The following is an 11,355-nucleotide window of genomic DNA, read 5'->3' as shown; positions in this document are numbered from 1 at the left end:
GCATTACAATGAGCACGTCCACCAGGCTCCGCTATAAAACAGCGAGACATACATAATGTATTCATGTACAGTGATGATAACTTCCTCTGTAGGGTAGGCGCGATTTGGACAGTCGGTGCGGTGGGCTCGTCGTGACGGGGGAGGAGATATCGGGGAGACGGGAGAGGCGGCGAATGTCGTCATCAGCTGAATGACAGACGGGGAAAATCACTGACATTATCAGACAATATCAGTTTATTACTTATGGCAGACAATATAGCACTGTCTCAATAGACATTCTCTCTTCAACGGGCGAGCGTAATAATGTATCAATGATTCGAAGTTTTCCCCTTAATGTTTGTCTCCATAATTAATACGACGTCCATTTCGTTACACATTTCGTTACACACCTCCCCTCACACTCGCATTCAATCGGTCATTATTAATATTAATATATTATACACAGGGCAGGGTAGAACCCTTGGGTAGCACTAGGGGAGTGATGCGGGTCTTCCGAAACTCCATTCAGGCGCAAACGGCGTTCAATTCGCACGGACCCCCAAGATCTGTCAAAATCCCAAAGAGCTGTCAAATATACTCTCGCGAGAACTTATGTATTATGAATCTTTCAGAGATTTTGTGCTTCCTCCTTGTTTGAGATTAAACCCCTACATTTGGTGCAATTGCAGTTCCCTTTTCGAAGAAGACCGTGGTTATGGGCTGGCGTTGTAGCTTTCTAGACCATTAATTTGAAGAACACTTATGTATACTGTTGATACACGCAAAGTTATTAGATTGAGGCCAGCATTAGCTAGCTAGCTAGCTAGCTGACGTTAGCTAGCTAGCTGCTACGTGTAGCCACACATCCAGGTGAGTGGCCTCTCCCATGCTAGCTAGGGGTGGACCCTCTCGGTAGTTCGCCAGTCTGCAGTTAGCTAGCTAGCTATAGTAGTAGTCGGAGGACGTTTTATTTTCCTGGACGGATTATAAATCGCATGCTCCGGATTGTCACTCCAACCCGGGATAGATCCAGCCAGGGATATTTGATCAAAGAGAGAGGCCATTGTATGCATCCAGTTAGCTGGCTAAATGGCGTCAGATACAAGTGACACAGAGGAATTCTATGATGCTCCTGAAGACGTACATTTTACTCCATCTCCTAAAGTGTAAGTCAACCTTTTTTAAATAGATGATGATCAAATAATGTAGTATGTGCTGTGGTCATAAAGAATAACTGACAACTGAAACCAGGGATGAAAACATGCATTCAACGTTTAGCTTGGCTACACATCAACTATTCATGGATATAATGTTCATGACAATGTGCAGGGGTGCATTTGTTTTGGTCTGTTTTTGCATCCATACTCGAATGTGGTATCCTGCCTATTCCAGGTTATCCATTTGAGGATGTCCAAATGGAAATGAATGAATGCCTCTTGGTAAATGTTTTGCATCATCAGAGATGTCAAACTCAAAGCAAGTAAAAGTAGGCTAAGTAATACAGCAGTTTTGGCTTCATGAATGTTGAGAGGTAGATTGACATGGGAAGAAACCGAGGATGTGTTCGAGACACATTGTGTCAATAGAAGCCCAGTGGTGTACAGGTCCCTTGAGGTGATTTGGTTAAAGTGGTCTTCAATATACAGGCATCTACAACCAACATAGCCAAAACAATGATAGCCTATATTATTTTGTGATTGTCCAGTATAACTAGAGATTTTTTAAATTAGAGGTTTGTATGCCAGGTCTTTTAATATGTTTTTAACTGTATAAGATGGGTTGAACTGTATAAAGTCCAAACTCATGACTAACAATTTCACTACATTTTTTATTGTTTAGGTCACCTGCAAAGTTTGTCCTTCCCTCAACACAGGTAGGCTATGTGTTATCAGTATTTCACAGTTTATCTGCAACAAGTATAAGAATGCTAGAACAGTAGCCATTACTATGTTTAGAGAGGAGATGGTGAAGTTTAACTGTAGAGTAGGATTTTGTATCAGACTGCAGTGTTGGTTTTAGTTTAATCATTACTTAAAGGTCATAGCTGCTGGAAAGATGACGGCGCATACTTTCAAATCCAACTCCTGCGTAATAGTAGCAGTTTAATACTGTCCTAATTATGATTTTGTCCAGCATTTAGTGTGTAGATGGTTACAGTATGTATGAAGTTGCTCGTAGGTTAGGTAAGTGTTTGATTCTCAGTGTCTGTCTTCCTGTACCTGTCAGCAACGGGTGGTAAAGAACCCACCACAGGAAGTGACTGATGAGGCCCCACCTGAGGCACGCCAAGATGATTCCATCCAGGTACCCTTCTGTTGCTAAATTCCAAATCCAAATGGCCCCTTCCCCCAAGCCACATCTGTAGATCAGAAAGGATTGAATAGGAATAAGGAAAATGACCAAAATTCCAACTAGTCTACCTAGGCGAGGTGGGGAAATTACCATCTTGCTTATACCTATCCAGACCTTATAGATTGACAGGAGCGGGTAGGGGTGTGGCAAGGGGACCATGTAGAACGAAGGACTTATTTCTGCATGTCCTGGGCTGGCTAGTCCATGACTACTAAACCTATAGTATGTGCTGATAGTCATTAATTTCTGAATATGGTGTTTGATGCTTGATGACTTGGTCCAGGGCTGTGTGCTCATGCAGACAGTCTGTCACCCCACTATGGTGTCACCAGAGGCTACATTGTCCATGCATTAAGTGTTAGTGTTTGGATGTGTGCCAGGGAGCACACTGCTAAGTGGTCTGGGTCATTGAGATGTGTCAGTCAATGTTTGTTGTTCTTCTAAGAAGAATCTTCTTACAGTCACTCTCTTACTATATGTGTGTTAATCACTCCCAACAATTATATTATATAGAGAGTATAAGGAGAAAGACAGTCATTGTAATGGCGTCCCATGACGTTTTCATCTGTGATGTCTTGTCCCTCACAGATTATTGACAGCATCATTGAGGAGAGCCAGAAGGGAAATGTTGTGGAGGAGGAGGAGGAGGAGTCTCTTCTGTTGAGGGAGGTTGACGCAAGGGCAGAATCCGAGCTGAAGAATGAGAGTGAAGCCATTGTGGCCCCTGTGGAGGTTGAGTGTCCTGTTGTGGAGCGGGAGGGCCCTTCTGTGGAACCTCTGCCTGTTGTTGAGAGCCCAGAGGAGCCACAGCCACCTGTAGGACTGCAGGGAGCATGCTCCATGTCTGTCCCAGGGCCTCCAGACCTCCCCTGCCTGTCGTCTGGTCCACAGGAGCACGTCCAACCTCCAGACATCACCAGGTTGACCCTGAGACAGAGTCAACCAGACCTGCCGGACCTCCCCGACCTGCCCCGGGTGGCTGCAGAGGGGGACAGGGAGCAAGGTGACTCTGACTCATCTGGGCCTACTAAACCACCACGGCAGTTCACAGTAGAACCAGACATTGTGGCTAGCACCAAGAAGCCTCCGCCCTCACGTCCACCCCCTCCCGGTGGTGCTCCTCCCCCAAGGCCACCTCCCCCGACCCGCCCAGCTCTACCCCCCAGTAAGAAGTCCCAGGAGTCTATGAGGCTCACAGGGCTTGAAGGTAAATAACATTGTGTGTGTTCCACCTCGAGCTCCATAGCACAAGGTCAAGTGTGCAGATTCTGATATGCATGTCATTTAGCATTCCTGCGGAGGTGGAACGGAACACACTGAACTTTAATAACAATTGTAGCATATAATCGACCCCCCCCCCACACACACACACACACACACACACACACACACACACACACACACACACACACACACACACACACACACATACATTTATCAGTAAACCTCGTTCTCATTTCCATGTTAAAGTCCAATATATATTTGTTTTATGGTCTGAAGGTTCATGTCATTTTATCCCCACATGCTGTAAAATACAGGATGGCATTTAGTTGTGTATGTGTTGACTTTGACTGCTGTGTGTCTGCTGTGTGATTGGCCAGTGTGTCCAGGTGAGCTAGTGGAGCCCTGTGGTCTGGTGTCTCCCAGCAGCACAGTGAGGAGCATCACCAAGGATCTTCAGCACTCTCTGGACCTGGCCAGCGCCACCAGCGGTGACAAGGTGGTGACAGCACAGGTCAGCACCCCACACTCTTAACCCACCATTAGCCCTGTTTGTATATAGAATATCCCTTCTCTCAGAGGTGACACAAGTGTAAGAATGTGTTTGTTTGTATGGGTGTGTATGTGCAGGAGAACGAGGATGAGCAGACCTCCAGTCCCACTGGAGGAGACACTCCAGGCCCTCAGCGCCCACGCTCCGGCTCTGGCAGAGAGCTGACTGATGAGGTAACGGTCCCTCCCCCTCCTTCTGTCCTTTATGCATCCTGCTATCAGCTCCTTTACGCATGTTTGTTATTACACATATACAGTGCCCTCCATAAGTATTGGAAAGAAGAACCATTTTGTCTTCTTTTAGTTCTATACTCCCAACAGTTTGGATTTGAAATCAAACAATTGCTATAGTGTCAAAGTAGAGATTCTCTGCTTTAATTCAATGGGGTTGTTTTTTCAGATTCGGTTCACCATTTAGAAAGTATACATTTTCTTATTATTTTAGGGCTCCAAACGTATTTGGAGATGTAATGTCCTGTAATAAAGTACTCATGTTTAGTATTTGGTCGACAATCCTGACTACCTAAAGTCTGTGACCCATTGACCCCACCAGACACGGGTATTCTCTGGTGATGCTCTGCCAGTCCTGTACCGCAGCCATTCTCAGTTGTTATTTGTTTCTGACTTTCATTGACGTTTCTTTGGTCCTTCACCAATGATGTGACTGAACACACATGACTAACCAGAAACACCTGTCAAGCCAATTTTCCAACACTTTTGGTGTCCTGAAATCGGGGAATTAGGTATAAAAAGAGTTGTAGTTTATAAATGGTGAAACCATAAAAAACATTTAATTAAAGCTGTATTTACCTCATAGCATTGTTCTATTTCAATTCCTAACTAGAAGACAAAATGTTTCCTCTTTACAATATTTATTTAGGGCACTGTATACTGTAGATTCACTGCATTCTGACAGTTTGCGTTCTACCTCTGTGTATGAGGGCGCTGATTTTGGGTGTGATCTCTGTAACAGGAGATCCTGGCGAGTGTGATGATAAAGAATCTGGACACTGGTGAAGAGATCCCTCTGATCCAGGCAGAAGAGAAGCTGCCCACAGGGATCAACCCACTCACCCTACACATCATGAGGAGGACCAAGGAGTACATCACGTAAGAAGATGCTTACTTACTACTTTACTGTATTTACTCGTGTTTTTCAATCACTGTAATGCTCTTAGTTTTGACGTACATATTATGTAGCACTCACATACAGTAGGCAATGTTCAAGGAGAACCCAGTGAAACCTTTACTGAAGGGAGATGTCTTTGTTCCTTTTCTGTACTCAGCAATGATGCAGCGCAGTCAGATGACGATGACAAGGCCCAGGCTCCGCTGTCAGAAGCAGACGGAGGAAAGCTGAAACAGAAAACGTGAGATCTGGAGCCGTCACGCCATGCCTTGTGTTGTGCCCTGGTGTAACCCCTCCCTCTCTGCTGGGACAGTGCCTGTCATGAGGGAGTCATCACGGTATGGCTTTGTCATACCTCTCTTCTTCTTTTCTCCCCAGCACTCAGCTGAAGAAGTTTCTGGGCAAGTCTGTGAAGAGGGCCAAGCATTTTGCTGAGGAGTACGGGGAGAAGGCGGTCAACAAAGTGAAGAGTGTCCGCGATGAAGGTATGCCGAGTCCCATCCCAGTCCTATTAAAACGTTTGAAATGATTGACAGATCCAGTTATTTAGGCACTACTGTGGTGACCATTCGTCTCCCAGTAATGCCACTGTGGGACGTTGCTCTGTGGAGTGGTTTCTCACTGTGGGGTGGGTTTCTCACCGTGGGGTGGTTTCTCACTGTGAGGTTGTGTCTAAGTGTTTCACACAGACCAAGATGACCCATCCTCAAGTGACGATGAGGGGATGCCCTACACCAGACCCGTCAAGTTCAAGGCAGCCCACAGCTTCAAGGGCCCCTTCGACTTTGATCAGATCAAGGTAGTCCAGGACCTCAGCGGAGAACACATGGTAAGATTGTGTTTGTGTGCATTCGTTTAGAGTTGCTGATGAACCTGCTAACTGCCATGGCTGAAGTCTTAAGTACCCATGAATTGTGACGGATGTGTGTATCCTCACTTATTTGTTTACCCATGTCCTGTGGTGTCCTTAGGGTGCCGTGTGGACCATGAAGTTCTCTCACTGTGGGAGGCTGTTGGCCACTGCAGGGCAGGACAACGTGGTTCGAATCTGGGTCCTGAAAAATCACTTTGACTACTTCAACAACATGAGGATGAAGTACAACACTGAAGGTAGCTCACGTCGGCATTTTACTTCACCAAAATAGAACTGTGATATACAGAGCTCTAATTTTGGCTCTTGACACAGTTGGGTTTGTCACATTGTGGTAGTTGTGACGCTTGTTTGGCTGTTCTCTCAAGCCGCTCCGCTGTGTTCTTTCTCAACCAGGTCGTGTATCACCCTCTCCCTCTCAGGAAAGTCTGTGCTCCTCCAAATCAGACACAGAAGGGGTGAGTCCGGTTAGGACCTGTCTGTGACCCTATGGGGGGGACTTGGGTTATGGTTAGGGGGGGGGGGGGGGGGGGAGTCTAACCAGCGAGGAGGTATAGCTGGTTCAAGTTGAGATGTTTTGAGTGTATGCTCTGTCTCAGAGTATGGAATTGAATTAACTCCTTTGTGTTTAGATATATTTTTGGGGCATATTAGCATGCCTATCCCAAATCTGTCTAAAAGATCAAAACTAAACTAGGGTTTCTGTGCAGACCTCAGCACCAGCCTGATAGAGTTTCTCTACTCTTCTCAGTTGAGTAGTGTTCCAGAAGACCCTGACGCAGAGGACAAGAATGTCCCCTTCCGCCCAATCCCGTTCTGCAAGTACAAAGGTCACACTGCTGATCTGCTGGACCTGTCCTGGTCAAAGGTGAGAGCTCACAGCCCCCCCTTCCTCCTTCCCCGTCCCCTCTCACAATGTTCCCCAAGGCACTCTATTCCCATTCCCATGTGTATTGTCCCTTTGATTTCAGAACTACTTCCTGCTTTCTTCTTCGATGGATAAGACGGTTCGACTGTGGCATATATCCAGGAGAGAGTGCCTATGCTGCTTTCAGCATATTGACTTTGTCACAGCCATCGCTTTCCATCCTAGAGTAAGTGTGTTTTAGTTCCTTGGACGGTGTAAAATGTGAAATTATAGACTTTTTAACTGCTGTGTGTGAGGTGTATGTTCTGGCTTTGTAACCATACTTACGATCTGATCTGTTGCAGGATGACAGGTACTTCCTGAGTGGCTCTCTGGATGGGAAGCTGCGGCTCTGGAACATTCCAGACAAAAAGGTGGCGCTGTGGAACGAGGTGGACGGGCAGACACGCCTCATCACCGCCGCCAACTTCTGCCAAAACGGGAAGTACGCCGTCATCGGTACCTACGATGGCCGCTGCATCTTCTACGACACAGAGGTACCTAATCCCACCACCTGCTCTCATTAAACAGAGCATGAGATCATCCCAGAAATGAGAGCATCCCAGACCTGCTCTCATTAAACATTGTAAACAAAGAATCACCCGAGACAGCACTTAGTTCAGACAACGTGATCCTTCCTTGACGAGCATTTCAACGTTAGAACATTGAAACACAGACACAGACGACCGGATGATGGAAAAAGTAGGTTTTACCATTTCTTCTGTTTCTTCTCTTCTCAGCGCCTTAAATACCACACACAGATTCACGTGCGGTCTACCAGAGGCAGGAATCGAGTGGGCCGCAAAATCACAGGGATCGAGCCTCTGCCAGGAGAAAACAAGGTAAAAGCTATGCCCCTGGTACCCTCAGACAGGCCTCTGGTACCCTCAGACAGGCCCCTGGCCCCCTCTCTCAGACAGGCCCCTGGCCCCCTCTCTCAGACAGGCCCCTGGCCCCCTCTCTCAGACAGGCCCCTGGCCCCCTCTCACAGACAGGCCCCTGGTACCCTCTCTCAGACAGGCCCCTGGCCCCCTCTCTCAGACAGGCCCCTGGCCCCCTCTCACAGACAGGCCCCTGGCCCCCTCTCTCAGACAGGCCCCTGGCCCCCTCTCTCAGACAGGCCTCTGATCCCTGTGCTGATTTGACCACTAAGTCTCCTTGTGTTGTGCTGCAGATTCTGGTGACTTCTAATGACTCGAGGATCCGCCTGTATGACCTAAGGGACCTGTCTTTGTCCATGAAATACAAGGGTTACGTCAACAGCAGCAGTCAAATCAAGGCCAGCTTCAGGTGAGAATAGCTTCATTTTTGGTTTTGACATGTCGTTCCTCCAACTGACAGTAAAAGAGACCTTCTAGAACTCTCTCTTTCTCTCTCTCTCTTTCTCTCTCTCTCTTCTCTCTCTCTCTCTCTCTCTCTCTCTCTCTCTCTCTCTCTCTCTCTCTCTCTCTCTCTCTCTCTCTCTCTCTCTCTCTCTGTTTCACAGCCATGATTACTCCTTCATTGTGAGCGGCTCAGAGGACAAGTACGTATACATCTGGAGTACCTACCATGACCTGAGCAAATTCACCTCCGTACGACGAGACCGCAACGACTTCTGGGAGGGGATTAAAGGTAACAGGAGGGCTCTCTGTGCTCAGTTCAGTATGGTTGGTGATGGGAGACACCGTCAGTATTATATTACATATTTATATATTTTTTTATCCTACAGCCCACAATGCAGTTGTCACATCAGCCGTCTTTGCGCCCCATCCTGAACTGATCGTCCCCAAGGAGGCTGGGGCGGAGAAGCCCGAGGCAGAGTGCAAGAGCATAGACTCCACTGACTCAGAGACCATTCCCTCAGGTATGTCCAGTGTTTCCCCTACCATTGCCTTGGGGGGGCGGGCCGCCCTCCCAACGGAACCCCCCGCCCCCCCAAGAAAGAGGAATTATTACTGACGGAGACACCAAACATCTGACAAGCAGGCTAAAATATCCGTGTTTTTTAAACGCACCCAACCCGAATCTGGCGAGTGGCAAGCCCATAGGCTCGTTGGTAACGTTAGTCCGCCGTAGTCTCGCATAGCCAGACCTATCTCCACACTTCGCGCTGTGCCAGCGCTGGAGAATAATACAAGATTTTGCGCAAGTGTGCGCGCGAGACGCGAGAGTTTTTGCCGGCTGTGATGTCTGCAGATTGAAAGTAAGCAAGTTGAAACGTTAGCAAATATAATTGCTGAGTGTTCTGACAGAGAAAGTTGGTTAAAATTGGTCGTTATTATCGTGACTAGAAAGTGTCTGACTATAGTTCCATAGTGTAAATAGTGTCAAAGAACTAGCAAGCTAGCTAGCTCAGAGGTGATGAGATGAGCTAGTCTCCTTGCACACTTGCCAGCTAAAGAGCTAACTGGAGGCACTTTATTATTTTACTTAAAGTAGATATACTATCTTTCTTATTCTGCTAGAGTTGGGCTTCATGGTAATACCATAATGGCATTACAGTACATGGACAGTTGATTGAAGCATTGGAAATGTCAGTTTTTTATAGTTGGACATACACATTTTTTTCAGGTGAGAGAGTAAAGTCAAAATGACATTATCTGACTGGATTGCCCACAGCAATCCAATATTCAATTATAATTATGTTATAAATTGATATGGATCAATTTATGCCTCTTATTAGATTATAAATACTCTGGCTGTTTTGTTTACCTTTTGGTTGACAGCAAAAGGGAGAGAGGAGGATAGGGAGGGAGAGAAGGAGAGAGAGCAGGATGGTGTCGGCTCGGCACACCAGAGAGAGAGAGAGCAAGAACCAGGTGAGAAAGTGGACAGGTAGTCAAGACCACATAAGTAAGTAGCCTTGAGAACCGATGGTTCTGGAGCCTAATGGCCCATAGGGCAGGAGCCTATCTCCTGTTTCCGTAGCGTGAGGCGGCTTAATGTACAAGTACACCCCTGGACATGACGCTGGTATGAGGCAGGGTCTTGCCACCCCCCCAAGGCAGCAAACCTAGGGGAAACACTGATGTGCCCTGCTCAGAGAGCACTGAGCACTGTCATAATGGAATCAACAGATGATCACAACTGATAATGATGGGATAGGATATGAAATGGACTGATAGGATAGAAAAAGACTTGTATACGATCAATGCTAAAACTTTTTTGGGTTATTCTTTGCAGGGGCCCTGAAGACTGATCATACAGAAGTTCTGCTCTCTGCAGACTTCACTGGTGCCATCAAGGTTTTCATCAATGTAAAAAAGTACTGAGCCCTTCAGAGCCTGGATCAAGGCAAAGCCTCAACCTGAACCCTTATTACATGGACATGTCAGTGCGCTTAGTGTGCAGTCCTACCATGGATGCAGAGAACCCCCCTGCCAGCACTTGTAACATTGATCAGTTGCCTTCTGGAGAGCACTCCGAGAGGAGAAGATGTCCACACCTTTTGTCCTTCGGAGAATGGGGACCTCGAAGTAGATGTTGATTGGAAGACGGAGGATGTGTACTGTAAATGGAGGAAGCATCTCATGATGTCCTATCACATTTCTTTTTATTGTTTGTTTCTTCTTCTTCTTTTTTTTTTAACACAAAGAGCAAGTGTGCACTGTGTATGGAAAGTAAAAGTGGGTGGTGAGACAGGGTCAGAGCAGACTGTAAAGTAGTAGGACCAGAAACTTAATCTGGTAAAAATATGTGCTAACTGAGAATTGGATGATGAAAAGACACTGTATTGTAAGCTAATTGTCAGAGTGTAAGGGCCGGGGCACACTGTCTTACCCTCTATCTTCAGCTTTTCTAGTAACCCCCTCCTCAGCAAACTTTGCCAAGAATGACACTGTCTTAAATTTTAAACGATTAGCACTAACTCTTAATTGTTTCGGTTACAAATCTTCATGTCTGTGTTTGTGTTATGAAAAATAAAATGGAACCACTGATTTTTAAAAAAGGATGTTCATGTTTCTCTTAATTAAGTCAAATGGTTTTGTCATGTGCCAGATAGTGTTTGTGCAGCCGAAGGTAAGAGAGACAAGCTTTATATGGTACAGCCTAGCTTCCATTACTGTGTTGGAGAGGCTAGATGACCGAACAAGGTACAGTGTGTTCAAGTGTTCAGAAACATTGTTTATGCTTACTTAGAAATAAATAAATTATGATGAGGCAAGACATGACCCAAAACACTTCAGCATCCAAAAGGTTAATGCTGCAGCCAGTCTTGATGAATGAATATGAGACCAAATGAAACCTTTAGACTACTGTAGCATACTTTAAGAGTTTGTCCAAATACATCTGACTACTTCAAATGTGGGGAAATAGGAAAATACCCCAGCCCCCCCCAAAAGTGACAGACATTCTTTCACC

At 46.2% G+C, this 11,355-nt stretch overlaps 1 protein-coding gene across 2 annotated transcripts; it reads left to right on the top strand.

Annotated features, from left to right (window-relative positions):
- Positions 1-644: 644 nt before the first annotated feature.
- wdr44 (WD repeat domain 44) lies at positions 645-10,919 on the top strand. Of its 2 annotated transcripts, none has more exons than XM_080528767.1 (20): positions 645-1,145; positions 1,819-1,852; positions 2,206-2,283; positions 2,920-3,538; positions 3,933-4,066; positions 4,183-4,278; positions 5,078-5,214; positions 5,391-5,474; positions 5,612-5,718; positions 5,911-6,062; positions 6,205-6,343; positions 6,501-6,562; positions 6,856-6,972; positions 7,076-7,198; positions 7,317-7,508; positions 7,752-7,853; positions 8,186-8,301; positions 8,498-8,625; positions 8,723-8,857; positions 10,177-10,919. In XM_080528767.1, the coding sequence occupies exons 1-20, from the start codon at positions 1,069-1,071 to the stop codon at positions 10,263-10,265; spliced, it is 2,721 nt and encodes a 906-aa protein (XP_080384893.1). In that variant the 5' UTR covers positions 645-1,068; the 3' UTR covers positions 10,266-10,919. The 2 variants fall into 2 exon arrangements, with proteins under 2 accessions (XP_080384893.1, XP_080384892.1); XM_080528766.1 differs by lacking the exon at positions 10,177-10,919 and adding an exon at positions 9,720-10,124.
- The last annotated feature ends 436 nt before the right edge of the window (positions 10,920-11,355 follow it).

Source organism: Nansenia antarctica (genome assembly GCF_963989245.1).
Source record: "Nansenia antarctica genome assembly, chromosome: 4".
Lineage (NCBI taxonomy): Eukaryota > Metazoa > Chordata > Actinopteri > Argentiniformes > Microstomatidae > Nansenia > Nansenia antarctica.
The sequence above is the reverse complement of the archived record's forward strand: the minus strand, read 5'-3'. Positions and strand labels throughout refer to the sequence as shown.